The sequence below is a fragment of the Rattus rattus genome, chromosome 11, assembly GCF_011064425.1.
Source record: "Rattus rattus isolate New Zealand chromosome 11, Rrattus_CSIRO_v1, whole genome shotgun sequence".
In the NCBI taxonomy this organism is placed as follows: Eukaryota; Metazoa; Chordata; class Mammalia; order Rodentia; family Muridae; genus Rattus; species Rattus rattus.
Window position 1 is genome coordinate 1,502,576 of NC_046164.1, and position 18,518 is coordinate 1,521,093.

The window sequence follows — 18,518 nt, forward strand, 5'->3', positions numbered from 1 at the left end:
CCCTGGGCTCCAACCTCATAGGTAGCAATGAATATCCTAGTAGGAGCACCAGTGGAAGGGGAAGTCCTTGGTCCTGCCAAGACTGAAATCCAGTGAACAAGATTGTTGCGGGGAGAGCAGTAATGGTGGGAGGATGGGGAGGGGAACACACATATAGAAGGGGAGAGGGAGGAGTTAGGGGGATGTTGGCTTGGAAACCGGGAAAGGGAATAACAATTGTAAATAAGAAATACCCAAATTAATAAAGACGGAGAAAAAAGTCATTATTTCTTTTTTCCTATCACCATGGTATCTGTTACTTACCAGCTTTGAGCAATGCAAGTTATATTTTAACCTCTTGTATAAAGATTTTCGGATAAAAGATCAAGCAGTGACAGAAGGGAACACACTGTGACCAGAAGGACTTTGATGTTCAAAATGCCCAGAAAGTGGATTTCTGCTCTGTTCCTGCTACAGATAAGTTACTGTTTCAAATCTGGGAACTGTGGGAAGGTGTTGGTGTGGCCGATGGACTTTAGTCACTGGATGAATATAAAAATAATACTCGATGAACTTGTACAGAGGGGCCATGAAGTCACTGTTCTGAAACCTTCGGCTTACTATGTTCTTGATCCGAAAAAATCGTCTAACCTTAAGTTTGAAATTTTTCCTACATCTATCAGTAAAGATGAGCTGCAAAATCATATCATAAAAGTTTTGGATGTGTGGACTTATGAGTTGCCAAGAGATACATGTTTGTCATATTCTATCCTTCAAAATATGGTTTATGAATTTTCTTATTTTTATCTAAGTCTTTGTAAAGACGCTGTTTCAAACAAGCAGCTCATGACAAAACTACAGGAATCCAAGTTTGATGTTCTTTTCTCAGATCCTGTGGCTCCCTGTGGGGATCTGATAGCTGAACTGCTCCACATTCCTTTTCTGTACAGTCTTACCTTCTCTGCAGGCCACAAACTTGAAAAGTCCATTGGAAAATTTATACTCCCTCCATCTTATGTGCCTGTAATTTTGTCGGGACTGGCTGGCAAAATGACATTCATAGACAGGGTAAAAAATATGATATGTATGCTTTATTTCGACTTTTGGTTCGAGAGACTTAGATACAAGGAATGGGACATGTTTTACAGTGAGATTTTGGGTAAGTTACATTTTTGCTCAGTAGACTGAAAACCTAAGTTTCACATGTGTGTAAGACTTATGTCCATGAGATACAAAGTGAAGTAATCTTTTATAGGTGATCAAATGTATAATGATATCAGCTATCTAAGTCACAAACTCTTGTAAAAGCTCATATAATTCATCAAATGGAAGAAGGTAACTGTTCTCATACAAGACAGTTTGGTTAGCTATACTGTTGCATAGAGATGAAACTAGATGGTCTCTGGGTGATTCTTTACTCATCCTGTATTTTAATAAGTTTCTAAGCAGTTAGCAAATCTTGTTTCATGAAGATTCAAGAATGATATATTTCACAGTATCAATATGTATATATAACATTGAAGAAATTATTTTCTTTTGCCTAGGCCAGTGTCTTCATTTAAAATGAAAATGTAGGGTCCGAAAACATGGACAAAGGGTTGAGATTGTTTCTATACAGTTTAGTACCTGAGCTCTCTTCCCAGTATCACTCATTTCCAATGGCAGAAAACTGCCTATAACTTCAGTTTCAAGAGAAGTGCTGCCCTTTGATGATCCACAGGCACTGGTTTAAACTTAACCTATGCTCCTGCAGATATGCATACAAATAAATGAAAAGATAGATCATAAAATATTTTCTTTATTTATTTTTTAAAATTTCCCTAATCTTGGAAGCTATTTTGGTATTTCCCAAGTTTAGAAGTGCCACTGATGTTTCTACCAGTCCCACATTTCTTTTTTGAGTCCCTTCCAAAATTCGATTGCAAATGGCTAAATTCAACAGAAGCATGGACACACATGCTGAAGTTTTTGAAGTCATGTCCTTATTTCTCTTGAAAATATCCGACAGCTAAACTAGCCCAAAATTCCTATTCTTATAATTCTGAACATATTGATTCTTTTATAATATAAATGCTTTTAAATATATTAAAATTAAACAAGACTAGATGCATTAGTCATAGATTTAGCCATTTATAATCATTATAATTCCATATAAGGAATAAAGACTACTTACAAACTATCAGGACACTGAAAACACTGGCTAGGGTGCACATCAAGATGAAAGTTTTGACGTGGAGTGTCTGCTTATTTTTACATAGGTTTTTTTTTGAAGGGTTGGAGAGAAAACACTGATTGCATATTCACATATTGGCCTAGAGGGTTATTTCCTGTAAATATTTATGGTTTTATATTATTGAGGAAGCATAAAATAAGACTTACAGATTAATTTAAAAATAAATACAAGTTACCATGTATTTATATGATCTATAAATCAGTTATTGATGTAAGTTATATTATACATTAAAATATTACATTTTACATGCACATGTTCTACATAAAACATAAATTCTTCCAACATTTTAAGGAAATAGATTTCATACTCAGCAGACAGTTCTGTCAAATTTTCTCTGTCTCATTTGCTCATTTTCCCTATCTAGGAAGGCCCACCACCGTAGATGAGACAATGAGCAAAGCAGAAATGTGGCTTATTAGATCCTATTGGGATTTGAAATTTCCCCACCCAACATTACCAAATGTTGACTACATTGGAGGACTCCATTGCAAACCTGCTAAACCCTTGCCCAAGGTAAATACATTCTTTTTGTGTTTTTCATTTCATATCATTTCTGATGAAATGTTCTACATCTTTCATTACATTTTTCTCCCAATAATAGAGATATGTGGGAAGTGGAATTAAAAGTCCTGCTAAATGGGAGCTAAATAAACCCAGAAAAGAGGATGACAGACATAAAAAAATATATCAGTGAGTTAAGTCATGTAGGGTATTGGAGTGATTAGCAATTGGGTAAAGTTCTTTACCAAGCAACCATAAGAAAATGAGTTTGAATTCCAGTGCCCATATACAGAGTTGAGTATTCTGGCACAGCATGTATGACTTTAGTACTGAGTTGCAGAATCAGGTTAAAACTGAGGATACTAACCTGTTAAAATAGTGAGATTCATGTTCAATGAGAGACAATCTCAGAAATAATATGTTAAAGTTAATAGAGTAGAACATCTGATTTTATCATGGCCTTCATTAGCTAAAATAAATGCAGGGAATTTGGAGAAATTAAGAAAATATGCTCATTAATAACAATATCAAAAATTATTGCATACTATATGATTGTTTATTACAGTTATGATTATTTTATAAAGAGTCAAAACATTTTATATACCATAGAAGGAAATGTGCATTAGCTGTCACATGTGTACATACCACAGCATAGATATCATTTAATTAAACTCTAGCTAAGGAGTATTAAATCAGCCATTATAGGAGAAAACTGAACAGTAATGCGACATTTGTGAACTCTGTTGGATGAAAAATGTAATTCAGTTACAAATTTACCAATAGTTCACATAATATATTTGCATTCGTTAGCTTTCAATTCACCAGAGGAAAACATTGAGAACATTTGTTGAACAAGTATGAGTACACTACATACTGCTGCCTGTATTTTTCCATGGCAGTTCTGTCTTTTGTATGTTTTAAAATGTTTTGTATGATTCTATACATTCCTAAGAATACTTCAATTTTTATTTTCCTAGAGTTCTTTTGTAAAGCTTTCATAAGTGATTGTTCTACAATTGCTATTGTGTGACAGAGAAAGTGATTTATTCACAGGATATGGAAGAATTTGTCCAGAGCTCTGGAGAGCACGGTGTGGTGGTGTTTTCTCTGGGGTCAATGGTCAGCAACATGACAGAAGAAAAGGACAACGCAATTGCATGGGCCCTTGCCCAGATTCCACAAAAGGTGAGGTAAAGTGCCCATGGGAGGTGACTGTAAACTGAGACTGTAAAAGTACTCAGAAAGTCTGATTCTAACAGTGATTGTGTAAAACCTAAAGGTTTAGGTAATGTCTAATTTACCCAGCCAAATTACAAACAGAAACACACAAGAGATGTCACAATACAGAGGATATTTTTGACTACAAGCGCCTTGAATATCAATCTTGTGATTTCTGTAGGTACATTCTGAAATGGTGGCATTCTGATGACAAGGGTCATGACTGTGAAGGGCATAGGTTGATATAGAAAATTCTTCTTGATTTCTCATGAAATGATAATAGTTGCAGCCATTGTTAGTTCTTGTGAACCAAAACCAACATGTACAGAACTTGTGCAACTGAAAACACAGAACAAATCTAAGACAACCCTTCACTAGTGGATGACCACACATGGGAGAATATTTGGAGAGGACAAATGGCTCCTTAAAATTTGTTGTTTGATTTTAATTTTGATGATAAAAGCACACATAGTTAATACTGCACAGGTCAAATTAATACATTGGGCTTTCACAATGCACTGGCAATTTATTGGAGTATTTAACACAAACCCTTGTGGAGCTGCTTCCCAGAGACTGTGACTTGACACAATTTCACACTGCAACTCAGGTTAGTGGCTTCAATAGCCGGAAATCCCCATTCCTCAGACTCCTGAGGTAGGAAGATAGATGATTTTTAAGAACTTAAGTAGTATGGTGGGTAAGGAAGAGGGTGATTTAGTGAAGATTGGGGTAAGGAGGGATGAATAAGAAAAAAAACATTATATGAAACTCTTAGGGAAATGAAAAAAGAGATATCAATGTAAATGTGTGGTCCTAGTCATTATTTGGAGTTCAGGTGTGCAGATGATGCCAACATGTTCTGAACCCTTGGTCCACAGCAACTGCTCTTCAAAGGGTTGTATGTCTATGTTGTTGTAAAAATATAAAAATAAAACGGTAATTGTCTTTTACCCTGCTTGGTCCGCACCGTGGTGCCCCAAGATATCTGCTAGATATCTTGGCGGAAACACATCCCAGCCACACTTTCCTACACTCAAACCCCCACATAAAAGAACACACAACACAATAATCTTAGATCCAATTGGTAAGATATAATTGCCCACTTAAACATACAAAGCCCAGTACCATCCATCCCTTGAGAACATTAATAACAACCTATAAATACACAGAGCAGAATCATAACATCACCTGCCATGGCTTCTCCCCTCTCTCCATCTCCTCTTCTCCTCCTCTCTCCCTTAGTCTCCTCCTCTTCCTTCAAACTTCTCTCCCACCCATCCTTCCTTCTCCTCCAATGACAGGCCTCCTTCTATCCTTACCTGCCTCACCTGTGACATCATCCTATATTTCACCCTTTTGTCTAATTAAAAAAAACCCTTTTCTCTCAAATACAAGCTGAGCACAACTACTATCATTTTGTAATTAAGAGCATAAAATATATCTAATACCCAGTCCAACACTATATTAGTTAAACAGAACATTTAGTTATCCATTCCAGCTTAAGAAAGGCTTAAAATCTGTATTATATCTTGGCTATATTTGAGTGATCCCAAAAGTTCCACCAGAGAACTACTAAACCTGATAAACACCTTCAGCAAAGTAGCTGGGTATAAAATTAACTCAAATAAATCAGTAGCCTTCCTCTATACAAAAGAGAAACAAGCTGAGAAAAAAATTAAGGAAACGACACCCTTCATAATAGTCCCAAATAATATAAAATACCTCGGTGTGACTTTAACCAAATAAGTGGAAGATCTATATGATAAGAACTTCAAGCCTCTGAAGAAAGAAATTGAAGATGATCTCAGAATATGAAAAGATCTCTCATGCTCATGGATTGGCAGGATTATTAAAGTAAAAATGGCCATTTTACCAAAAACGATCTAGAGATTCAATGCAATCCCCATCAAAATACCAATTAAATTCCTCTAAGAGTTAGGCATAAAAATTTGCAAATTATTCTGGAATAACAAAAATCCCAGGATAACTAAAATTATCCTCAACAATAACAGGAATTCCGGGGGAATCACTATCCCTGAACTCAAACAGTATTACAGAGCAACGGTGATAAAAACTGCATGGTATTGGTACAGAGACAGACAGATAGACCAATGGAATAGAATTGAAGACCCAGAAATGAACTGACACACCTATGGTCACTTGATTTTTGACAAAGGAGCCCAAACCATCCAATGGAAAAAAGATAGCATTTTCAGCAAATGGTGCTGGTTCAACTGGAGGTCAACATGTAGAAGAATGCAGATCGATCCATGCTTATCACCCTGTACAAAGCTTAAGTCCAAGTGGATCAAGGACCTCCACATCAAACCAGACACACTCAAACTGATAGAAGAAAAAGTGGGGAAGCATCTTGAACACATGGGCACTGGAGAAAATTTCCTGAACTAAACACAAATGGATTATGATCTAAGATCAAGAATTGACAAATGGGATCTCATAAAACTACAAAGCTTCTGTAAGGCAAAGGACACTGTTGTTAGGACAGAATGGCAACCAACAGATTGGGAAAAGATCTTAAGCAATCCAACAACACATAGAGGCCTTATATCCAAAATATACAAAGAGCTCAAGAAGTTAGACCCCAGCGAGACAAATAACCCTATTAAAAATGGGGTTCAGAGCTAAACAAAGAATTCACAGCTGAGGAATGCCGAATGGCTGAGAAACACCTAAAGAAATGTCCAACATCTTTAGTCACAAGGGAAATGCAAATCAAAACAACCCTGAGATTTCACCTCACATCAGTGAGAATGGCTAAGATCAAACACTCAGGTGACAGCAAATGCTGGCAAGGACGTGGAGAAAGAGGAACACTCCCCCCTTGTTGGTGGGATTGCAGACTGGTACAACCATTCTGGAAATCAGTCTGGAGGTTCCTCAGAAAATTGAAAATTGAACTACCTGAGGACCCAGCTATACCTCTCTTGGGTATATACCCAAAAGATGCCCCAACATATAACAAAGACCCATGCTCCACTATGTTCATAGCAGCCTTATTTAAAATTGCCAGAAGCTAGAAAGAACCCAGATGCCCTTCAACAGAAGAATGGATACAGAAATATGGTACATCTACACAATGGAATATTACACATCTATCAAATATAATGACTTTATGAATTTCATATGCAAATGGATGGAACTGGAAAATATCATCCTGAGTGAGGTAAGCCAATTACAGAAAAACACACATGGTATGCACTCATTGATAAGTGGATATTATGCCAAATGCTTGAATTACCCTAGATGAACAGAAGAAATGAAACTCAAGAAGGATGAACAAAATGCAAATGCTTCACTCCTCCTTTAAAAGGGGAACAATAATACCCTTGGGAGGGAATAGGGAGGCAAAGTTTAGAACAGAGGCAGAAGGAACACCTATTCAGAGCCTTCCCCACATGTGGCCCATACATAAACAACCCCCAAACTAGATAAGATGGATGAAGCAAAGAAGTGCAAGCTGACAGGAACCAGATGTAGATCTCTACTGAGAGACACAGCCAGAATACGGCAAATACAGAGGCGAATGCCAGCAGCAAACCACTGAACTGAGAATGGGACCCCCGTTGAAGGAATCAGAGAAAGGACTGAAAGAGCTTGAAGGGGCTTGAGACCCCATATGAACAGCAATGCTAACCAACCAGAGTTTTCAGGGACTAAGCCACTACCCAAAGACTATATATGGACTGACCGTGGGCTCCAACCTCATAGGTAGCAATGAGTAGCCTAGTAAGAGCACTAGTGGAAGGGGAAGCCCTTGGTCCTGCCAAGACTGAAATCTAGTGAACGAGATTGTTGCAGGGGGAAAGCAGTAATGGTGGGAGGATGGGGAGGGGAACACCCTTAAAGAAGGGGAGGGGGAGAGTTTAAGGGGATGTTGGCCTGGAAACCGGGAAAGGGAATAACAATCTAAATGCAAATAAGAAATACCCATGTGGGTTGGGGATTTAGCTCAGTGGTAGAGCGCTTGCCTAGCAAGCGCAAGGCCCTGGGTTCGGTCCCCAGCTCCGAAAAAAAGAAAAGAAAAAAAAAAGTAAAAAAAATAGCCAGGTTAATAAAGATGACAAAAAAAGGAAAAAAAAATAATTGTTATTTTAACATTCCATGTGTTCTCTCAATTATACCCTGGCCATGATGGTCATAAAGAATTCTTAAAATATGATGTATATTCCATCATTTACAGAAGTTTTAATTTTTTCTGCTACAGCCTAGTCCACTGTCAGTTTCTATTAATGTAGGCACTCCTTATCTTCAAAAGTTTAGATAAGAAAATGTACATTGCAAAAGAATTTTCTGAGTACAGTGGTAGAACCAAAAGAAATTTAGAATGTATATCAATGCATATATGCAGGTACACATCCAAGAGAGAAGAGCATAGTGAATTGCATCTATTTTCTCTAATTCATTATTTTTTATCTTTTTTGTCAACTCTTACTTTATGAATGTGATATTAAAAGGAATAATAAATAGTATATTCCTGTAAAATTTGTATAACTTTTCTATGTGTGATATGGTATTGACAATAGTTCCTCCCATGATAAACCAATTGATCAAGAAGAGAAAGGCAAGTAAAATATTATGGCCATTATAAAGTAGATGGATCCATTCCAAAGGCTTATTCATTTTGTTGTTTAATACATATAGGAGAAAATTTAGTGGAAAAAAATAAGTGTAAAGGCAGTGAGGATTCCGCAAAATAAATAAATGCCTTTTTACTTTGATTCAAATAGATGTAATAATTTTGACTCTGAAAATGAAATCATGGATTTTCTAATGCCATCAGCCAGAGTTAAATAGAATGGTTAGTCTACAATTAGGTATTCTCAAATATAGTATGTAGGTGATAAATATTCTCTAATAATTTTGAAAGTTGTTTAATGTTTTTAAATTGTTCTTTTCATGGTTACCAACAATCATTCTTGTTACTAGTTGACCAAGATATTACAATGTCTGACCTTTGTACCATGACAGGAGTAATAATTATTCCATATTTATGTAGCACATTCTGAACCTTGCCATATACACATTGTAGGTCTTTTGGTTTGGAGGTAATTATCAGAACATCATCGATATAATGAATAATATAACCATAAGAGAAGGCATGCCTCATAGGTCTAAAACCATTACAGCATGGAATTGAGGCATCAGAGTGCATTTTGCCATCCTCTGAGGTAATACAGGACATTGATATTACAGCTGCGGTTCTTAAGGGTTGAGTGAAGAAACAGAAAAGGATAAATATACCTTATTATTAAGATGAATAGGTATAGTATAAAAGCAGTTTTTCAAATTCATAACAATTGAAGACCAATCTTTACTAATAGGTGTCAGTATAGGTAATGGCTGTAAAGCTCAAATAGACCACATGGCAGCATTAAGATTTCACAGGTCAACTAAGCATTCTGTTTATCATATTTGTAAGTTACAAACCATGATAAACTACTGTGACTCCAAAAGTAATACAACTATTCCAGGCAGATTTGTTCCCCAATAACCTGTCTGTCAATTAATAGGGCATTGGAGATGGGAAATGGCAATACTTTAGTACAAGGACTATCCAGTGCAGCACTTGCTTGAGTAGTAGCTTGTAATAAAATAATAGATTGGCTATACTCTGAAGCTGGCAGAAATTCTATATTCTTTAGATTTAAATCCTCACATTGTCTAGTCTTAGGATTCCCTCATAAGGCTGGCATTTTTTTTTTTTGCCAAGCAATGTATTGCCATACTCATCATATTTATTTCATCATTCCTTATCCTAGTGTTTGTCCTTTTTGCATACAGAGTATAAGCCAGGTCTTCTTGATTCTGAGCACTGAACTGTTATAAGGGCAACTTACTTTGATTCTTAAAGTGGTCACTTTAACAATGTCAATTTTTGTAGAACAAACGTTCCTCAAACAGGTGATTTCCCTCTAGGTTTGTAAGTCCGTACAGAGCTTCATAACTTCAGAAAGTAGATAACATTCTCTCTTTGAAACTTAATTAATCTTTGCCAATCTTCATTGTAATTATCTAAAGTACCTCTTTAAGAACTCTAGAATTTATTCTCCCTTTACTTATTTTTCAATAGCATCTCTCAATCTCCCTCTGAAATTGGCATAAGGTGCAGAGGTATCTTACATATTTCTATATTTCAAGACACTAAGTCTGATTCCATATTAGTTTTCATGCAGGTAGCCATAGTACCATATCTAATATGAGGGGACTGAAGGAGATATATCTTTTTTTTTTTTTTTTTTTGGTTCTTTTTTTTCGGAGCTGGGGACCGAACCCAGGGCCTTGCGCTTCCTAGGCAAGCGCTCTACCACTGAGCTAAATCCCCAACCGCGATATATATCTTACAACTTGTAATTTGTTGATAAAAATCCTTGTCAGCCTTTATCTATGATATTTCTGGGATTATCCCTCAGTCCTAACTGCTGAATGTTTTAATGGGCTTTACCTTCAAGCCACACCTACCAGTGATGAAATTGAAATGTGCTAAGAAGTATTTTAGCAATTAAATGAAAACCATAAGGCAGAGTTTTTGACACATTGCCCCAACCAAAGTTAGTCACAGTGGTATCGAGCAATAGGTCCATAGGAAGCACAGGCCCATTTAAAATCTTTCACAATATCCATGTCTAATTCCTGATAAACATTTTGACTTTATTGAAACTTTACTAGGAACCACTTACAAGGTTCGAGAGGAATGGATGGATGAATTTCTTTCCCTTGAATTGTCTGAGCTTGCCTAGGATGCAGTAATAGCTTTGTCCATAGGCTCTCCTAAATCCTCTTTAAACAGGGAAATATTTCAGGATTTGATCACCTGTGCAGTTCCCAGTAGTGCTATTTTCCTTTGTATTTTGTCTGCACTGGGAAATCTGCTCCTGATCTTTTTTTTAATATTTTTTTATTTAAGTTTATTTAAATTTCAAATGTTATCTCCTTTCCAGTTTCCAGTCAATAAACCACCTATCACACGCCCCTCCCCTTCTTCTATGAGGGTGTTCCCCGACCCAACACACCCCTTCCTGCCTCCCTGTCCTGACATTGCACTACACTAGTGAGTCTAGCCTTGCTAGGACAAAGGGCTCCTCCTCCCATTGGTGCCCAACTAGGCCATCCTCTGCTACATGAACTTTAAAAAAAAACAATTTTAAAACATTGTTGTCATGTTTATATTCATGGACAAACTTGGGCATCACTTCTTGGTGATTACTAACCTAATCTTTGTAAAGAAAGAATTTTGATAACAATCTAAATCAATGTCCCTAAGACCAATATCAAGCATAGATCTCTATGTATTCTGCCCTGATATGCTGATTCACCTCTTACTGTGAGTGTGCCCAATTTCCTGATATGAAGCCAACTTTAAATCCCCATTCAGTTCCACTTGTCATAGCTCAAGAGTGGAGTGAGACTAGGTACAATGGAGCTGATATGTGAATCAGAGTAACTTCTCATGAAATAGCCAACTTTATTCACAGCCTCAAACAATGCATACTCTGAGGCTTAAGAAATGTCATATGAGTAAAGATCACAGGACTTCAAGCTGTATACAATCACAAGGACCAGTCAGAGTACTAATATATAGACTCAACTCCTATCTGGTACACATAGGAAGATGGCACAGACACATAACAAGAGAAATCTTATTTCAAAGAAACATGGTAGCAAGACTCTTATCCTGTTTTCTCAGAGTATTCTCAATGCTCTAAGAATTCTACTCACACAACTCCATTCCTGGACCATTCCAACACTACAATATGGAAGGGTTCTTCCAGATGAGTCAGATGACTCCATATTCCTATGATCCAACACGTTGGCTATTAATTGCAAGTACTCATGGGCAAAGAGATTTCTGAATGGGAAACAAAAATCAATGACACACAATCAATGACAAAAAAATTGAAATTCAATAAGATTACATAAAATAAGTGAACAAATATAAAACTCCACAGTGTTTAAAACGTATTTTTATTACAATATTAAGACTGGGATATTAGAGATGTCAAAATCATTTAGATGAAATAAATTATTAAAAATTTGCCAATACTCTTTGCAGATGAATTATGTCACCATGGCAACGTACTAATATTTTCCTGTATCATTAACTGTCTCATTTGTCTAAACATTTCTTCCTCAAAAGTGGAGATTATGGTTACCTGTGCGAGTGTAACACAAAAAATGCTGACACTATTGTGTGAGTCTTCTGAGTTCTCAGTACTTACTGCTTCTGACCCTCTCATCTATCCTATGGGAGGTATTCAGAGCAGTTTTCTCTATCCTTAAAAAAATGCTACATTTTAAAATTGTTTCTCTTTTAGAAATTATAATTATATCATTTCTGCCTTTCCATTCCTCCTTTCAAACACTCCCATAAACGTGCCCCCTTGGTCTTTTTCAAATACACCAAGCTCTGTTTTCCATTACTTGTTACATACACATATTTATGTCTCTACACTTATATTCCTAAATAAATCCTGCTCTGTCTTTATAATGTTAAATATGACTGCACCAACAAAATTGTCTAACATTTAACAGGTTCTTTGGAAATTTGATGGCAAAACCCCAGCAACATTAGGACCCAATACCAGAGTCTACAAGTGGCTCCCCCAGAATGACCTCCTGGGTAAGTCTCTGGAAATCAAATGCAACATCATGACTGAGTGACTGATTACTGTAGCTATTTCTTTTAACATCAAGCCTCCACAGACTCAATGGGATTCCCTCCAACTGATGCCAGATAAGGCCATCCTTTCCCAAATATTCAGCTGGAGCCATGGAACACTCTGTTTGTATTCTTTGGTTGGTGGTTTAGTCCCTGAGAATTTAAGAGGGTCTGGTTGGTAGATATTGTTGTTCTTCCTATGGGGATATAAACCCCTTCAGCTCCCTCACTCTTTGCCCTAACTTTTCCATAGGGGTCATCAAGCTCACTCTGATAGTTGACTGCAGGTATCCATATCCGTATTGGTCAGGCTCTGGAAAAGCCTTCTAGGGGACAGCTATATCAGGTTCTTGTCATATCAATGGTACGTGGGTTTGTTGTCTGCTGAGGGGATGGATCCCTTGGTGGAGCAGACTCTGGATGGCCTTTCTTTCAGTTTCTGCTCCACTCATTGTCCCTGCTTTTCCTTTTGACAGGAGGAATTCTGGTTTAAGATTTTTGAGGTGGGTGGTTGGCCCCATCCCTCAAACAGAGGCCTTGGCTATCCATTGAATATGGTCTCTGCAGACTTTCTCTCCCCTTTGTTAGTTATTTCAGCTAATGTCCTCCCTGTCTGTTCCTAGAAACCTCTTGAGTCCCTGGAACCTGGTGCTTTCTAGTGTCTTTCACTAGTTGCATCTACACACCTCAATTCAAATTCCTGACCCTCTGTACATCTCCCTTATATCCTCCTATATCTGAAATGCCATCAAATCTTTCCCTTCCTCTCCTTTACTGCTCCAAGATCCATCCTACCCTCTACTTATTTTGATTATTTTCTACCCCATTTGAGTATGACTGAAACATCCACATTTGTCTTCTTGAACTTCACATGGTCTGTGAGATGTGTCATTACTATTTTGAGCTTTCTATGTCTTATAACCATTAATCAGTGAGTACATACAATGTGTGTTCTTTTGTGCCTGGGTTACCTCACTCAGGATGAGATTTTCTAGTTCCTTCCACTTCCCTTCAAATTTCAAGAAGTCATTTTTTTAACAGCTGAGTAATATTCCATTGTGTAAATGTGCCCCATTTTCTGTATGCACTCGTCTGTTTAGGGACATCTGGGTTGTTATCATCTTCTGGCTATTTTAAATAAAGATGTTATGAACATAGTGGAGCACAGTTTTTTGTTATATGTTGAGACACATTTGGGTATACGCCCAGGAGTGGTATAGGTGTATGCTCAGGTAGGACTATGTCATATTTTCTGAGGAACCACAAAATTGACTTCCAGAATGGTTGTACCAGTTTGCAGTCCCACCAGCATTGGAGGACTGTTCCTCTTTCTCCATATCCTTACCAGAAACTGCTGTCACCTGAGTTTTTTATCTTAATCACTGGACTGGTGTGAGGTGGAATCTCAGGGTCATTTTGATTTGCATTTTCCTGATGACTGAGGATGTTGAACATTTCTTTAAGGGCTTCTCACCCACGCAATCTTCCTCAGTTAATAATTCTGCTTAGTTCTATACCCCATTTTTAAATAGGGTTATTTTGATCTCTGGAGCCAAGCTTTTTAGTTCTTTGTATATTTTGCATGTTACCCCTCTATTGGATAGGTTTGGTAAAGATCTTTTGACAATCTGTGGGATTCCATTTTTTCACTCACTATTTTTATCTACTAGGGACTTCATATGTTCAACCAAAAAAGGGTTTTTCATACCTCAAGTCTCAAGCCACATTCAAATTTGCAAAAATACTTCTCCAGAAATTTAGTTTCTTCTTGCTCTGAGAAAGAAAAATATTTTAGAGATCTTATGATTTTATGAATCTTTATGTAAAAACATCTCCTTTCAGTTCCTCTTAGTATACATATCTCTTTCCAAGTCCAAAACTGCTAATCAATGTTAATCTGAATTTATCTTCTTGTAGGTCACCCAAAAACCAAAGCCTTTGTAACTCATGGTGGAGCCAATGGCCTCTATGAGGCAATCTATCATGGAATCCCTATGATTGGCATTCCTATGTTTGGAGAACAACATGATAATATTGCCCACATGGTGGCCAAAGGAGCAGCTGTTTCATTGAATATCAGGACAATGTCAAAGTCAGATTTGCTCAGTGCACTGGAGGAAGTCATAGACAATCCGTTGTGAGTATAACTTTCTATAATGTCATTCATTCATTCATTCATTCATTCATTCAATCACTTGCTTATTCATATATACGTGCATTGTTTTCTTACCAAAGACAAACAAACGAGAATTATACTGATATGAACCGACATATATTAGGGCACGATTCAGTACAAACATTATACTCTCCTTTACTCATTGTTTTTAAATTCCTTGTAAGGCTTTATGTTCCCTTGCTATTTAAATCAGGGTAGTCTTAAGTGTGCAACCCTTCTGCTTTACCCTCCACACTACTTGGCCAAGAAGTATTTTTGACACCCCTGGACAATACCCCAAAAGAAATCTTTCATTTCTTGTGTTGGTTTTTTTAATTAAGAATTCCTTGGTTATTGGAAGGAGAACCATCCGGTTAGATGAGCAAAGTTCATTAAAATTATATATGTACATAGACCTGGAATAGAATGTAAGGTATAAGTAGCTAATAGTTTAATTCTTTTTTTGTCATACATTCCTGTTGTTATTGTCTCTATTTCTCTCCTCTTCTCATCTTCCCAATTCTCTATTAGATCCCTCAAAATCTGCTATCTCCCTTAACCCTATTCACACAGTCTTCTCTATTTACACCCCTTCCCAGTCTCTGAGGACCTTCTACTCTTCATATTCTTCTAAGAGATAAGTTGAATCCTAAATTGTAAATGACTGTAATATGAATACTAATGAGTGAGGATGTTTTAATGAGAAGAAAGACACAGTTTTGCTCTTGTGCTTTGAAATTAAAACCATTGTAATTCTTACCTGTTGTACTACATCAAACTGATATTTAGGAGTGGTAACTCAGGCCTCTATGTCACCCTTCTACTTGTGTACCCATCAATAATTTTTTCAACAGTAGAGTCAAATGCACTTGCATCATGCTTCTTTGTGAAATTCCAGCAACTTTTCTAGAATCAGAATGTTAACAAAAAATGAAGGTCAGCAATAATATCAAAAATTAGGCTCAATGGATAAGAGCAGGGTTTTTTGTAGTATTCATTCCATCCACTGATGACCATTTTATCACTTATAGCTATAAAAAAAATGTTATGTTGTTGTCAACCATTCACCATGACCAGCCTATGAAGCCCCTGGACAGAGCTGTCTTCTGGATTGAGTTTATCATGCGCCACAAAGGGGCCAAGCACCTGAGACCACTTGGACATAACCTTCCCTGGTACCAGTACCACTCTCTGGATGTGATTGGATTCCTGCTCACCTGTTTTGCAGTCATTGCAGCCCTTACTGTAAAATGTCTCTTGTTCATTTACCGATTCTTTGTAAAGAAGGAAAAGAAAATGAAGAATGAGTAGAGCTCATTGACAATGCACTACAGGAATGAAATTTTAGCGTCATTCTAATTTATGAACCACCTTCTAAAAATTACTAATTTTTTTTATCAAGGTAGATAACCTTTGTAAGAAGACATATAACTCCGTGAATACTGATATGTACTCAAAAATCCATCATTTTTAAATTTTAAAACCACTTAATGTAAAAGTTACATTGTAGAAAAATGTGCAGAATAAAATTATTCTTGATAGAGTCCAAATAATCAAAGTATTAACCTTAAAATGTTTGAATAGTGTCCATTAGCTTCTTTGTCTGATACTGAATCTGTAGCTTTCATACAATAAAATGTAAATAACTTGTACACGATATATACTGGCATATAAATTTTTTCTCTGTAATAGACCTAATTACTTGTTGTCTGGGATAAAGTGTGGTTAGTTTGGATATCAGTTTTAAAGGAATCTGTTGGCTCTTCTGTTCCTCTTATATAATATGCTAACATAGAGCATCTCAAGGGAAAAGCAGAATAGTTTATTTGGAGTTGTGACTACAGTTCCTTAGAATGTAGAGTAGCGGGGAAGGCAGGGCAGCAGTCATCCAGAGGAGGAATCTCACTTGTCACATCTCAACCATATATGAAAAGCAGAGAGTGAGCAAGAAGTGGGGCTAAGCTATGAACTTTCAAAGCATACTCCAGTGACGTACTTCATCCAAAAAGCTTTAACCACTTTAATTAAGATTCCATAACCTCAATCTGCACTACAAATTTTGGAAAATGTGCTCCAATTCATCAACCTATCTGAAACATTTTACATTCAAACCAATAACAGGAAATCATTCTGTTTCTTAACTTTTTTAGCACACCTTATGCTGTTAACATTCTAGTCCTCCAAGTTCTAACACACCACCATAGAACAACTGTACTTCTTCAGTATACTTTAACTATGATCATGAGGAATAATGTTCATTGGAAATGAAACTTATGAACAGGGAACAAATGGAAGCCCTAAATAAAGTAAACTTAGTTTTGAGATTGGATATTTGTGACGCTGGTTGTCATTCATATATAACATATACAAAGAACACAAGAATTTAGACTCCGGAGAACCAAATAACCATATTAAAAAATGGGGAACAAAACAAAACAATGAATTCTTACACAGAATGGCTGGGAACCATCTAAAGAAATGTTCAACATCCATCTTAGTCATTAGGGAAATGCAATTCAAAATGATCCTGAGATTTCACTTCACACCAGTCAGAATGACTAAGATCAAAAACTCATGTGACAATAGATGTTGCTGAGGATGTCGAGAAAGAGGAACACTCCTCGACTATTGGTGGGATTGCAAGCTGGTACGAACTCTGTGGAAATCAGTCTGGGTATTCCTCAGATGGGTCTCATTGGACATAGTAGTACCTGAGGACCCAGTCGTACCTCTTTTGGGCATACACCCAAAAATTGCCCCAACATATAACCAGAACACAAACTCCACTATGTTCATAGTCCCATTATTTATAATAGCGTGAAGTTGGAAAGAACTCAGAAGCCCTTCAAGAGAGGAATGGATAGATAAAATGTGGTACATCTGCGCAATGGAGTACTACTTAGCTATGAAAAACAATGACTCCATGAAATTCATAGACAAATTGATTGACCTAGAAAATATCATCCTGAGTGAGGTAACCCAATCACTGAAGAACACATGGTAGCCACTCACTGATAAGGGAATATTAGCCCAAAAGCTCGAATTTCCCAACATACAGTCTACACAACACATGAAGCTCAAGAAGGGTGACCAAAATGTAGATAACTCACTCATTCTTAAAAGGGAGAACAAAAATGTCCATAGGAGGGGATATGGTGGCAAAGTTTAGAGTAGAGACTGAAGGAATGGACATTCAGAGCCTGAGTCACATGTGGCCCATCCATACACAGCCACCAAAACTAGATAAGATTGATGAAGCTAAGAAGTACACGCTGACGGGAGCCAGATATAGCTGTCTCCTGAGAGGCACAGCCAGAGAATGTCAAATACACATTTGAATGTTAGCAGCAAACCATTGACCTGTGAAAGGGATCCCTGTTGGAGGAATTAGAGTAATAATTGAAAGAGCTGAAAGGGCTTATAACAGGAATGAACTCAGTTCCCCAGTAAAATGACACAGCCTAGCAGAATGGATGTTGCATTAAAGAAAAACACTTCAAAAATAAACACAGACATATCATCAGAGTAATGAGCTCAAAAGAATAGTTTAAAACAAACAGGCCCGATACGGCCTCTGGGAACCGGCAGATAGGGGCACTGGAGCTGCAGGTCCCCTGCGCCCAACACTGCTGGAACCTAAGGGGTCGGATCAACAGTTCTCTGCACACAAATCCCGTGGGAGGGAAAGCTAAACCATCAGAGAGGCATACACACCTGGGAAGCCAGAAAAGACTACACTCTGCCCACACTTCTGA

At 37.2% G+C, this 18,518-nt stretch overlaps 1 protein-coding gene across 2 annotated transcripts; it reads left to right on the top strand.

Moving 5' to 3' along the window:
- The first annotated feature begins 43 nt into the window (after nt 1-43).
- LOC116912203 (UDP-glucuronosyltransferase 2B2) lies at nt 44-16,422 on the top strand. 2 transcript variants are annotated; one of them, XM_032916143.1, is made up of 6 exons: nt 44-1,138; nt 2,577-2,725; nt 3,767-3,898; nt 12,482-12,569; nt 14,526-14,745; nt 15,795-16,422. In XM_032916143.1, exons 1-6 carry the CDS (start codon nt 409-411, stop codon nt 16,072-16,074), a joined length of 1,599 nt encoding a protein of 532 aa, XP_032772034.1. In that variant the 5' UTR covers nt 44-408; the 3' UTR covers nt 16,075-16,422. The 2 variants fall into 2 exon arrangements, with proteins under 2 accessions (XP_032772034.1, XP_032772035.1); XM_032916144.1 differs by having other exon boundaries at nt 418-885; nt 2,576-2,725; nt 15,795-16,420.
- The last annotated feature ends 2,096 nt before the right edge of the window (nt 16,423-18,518 follow it).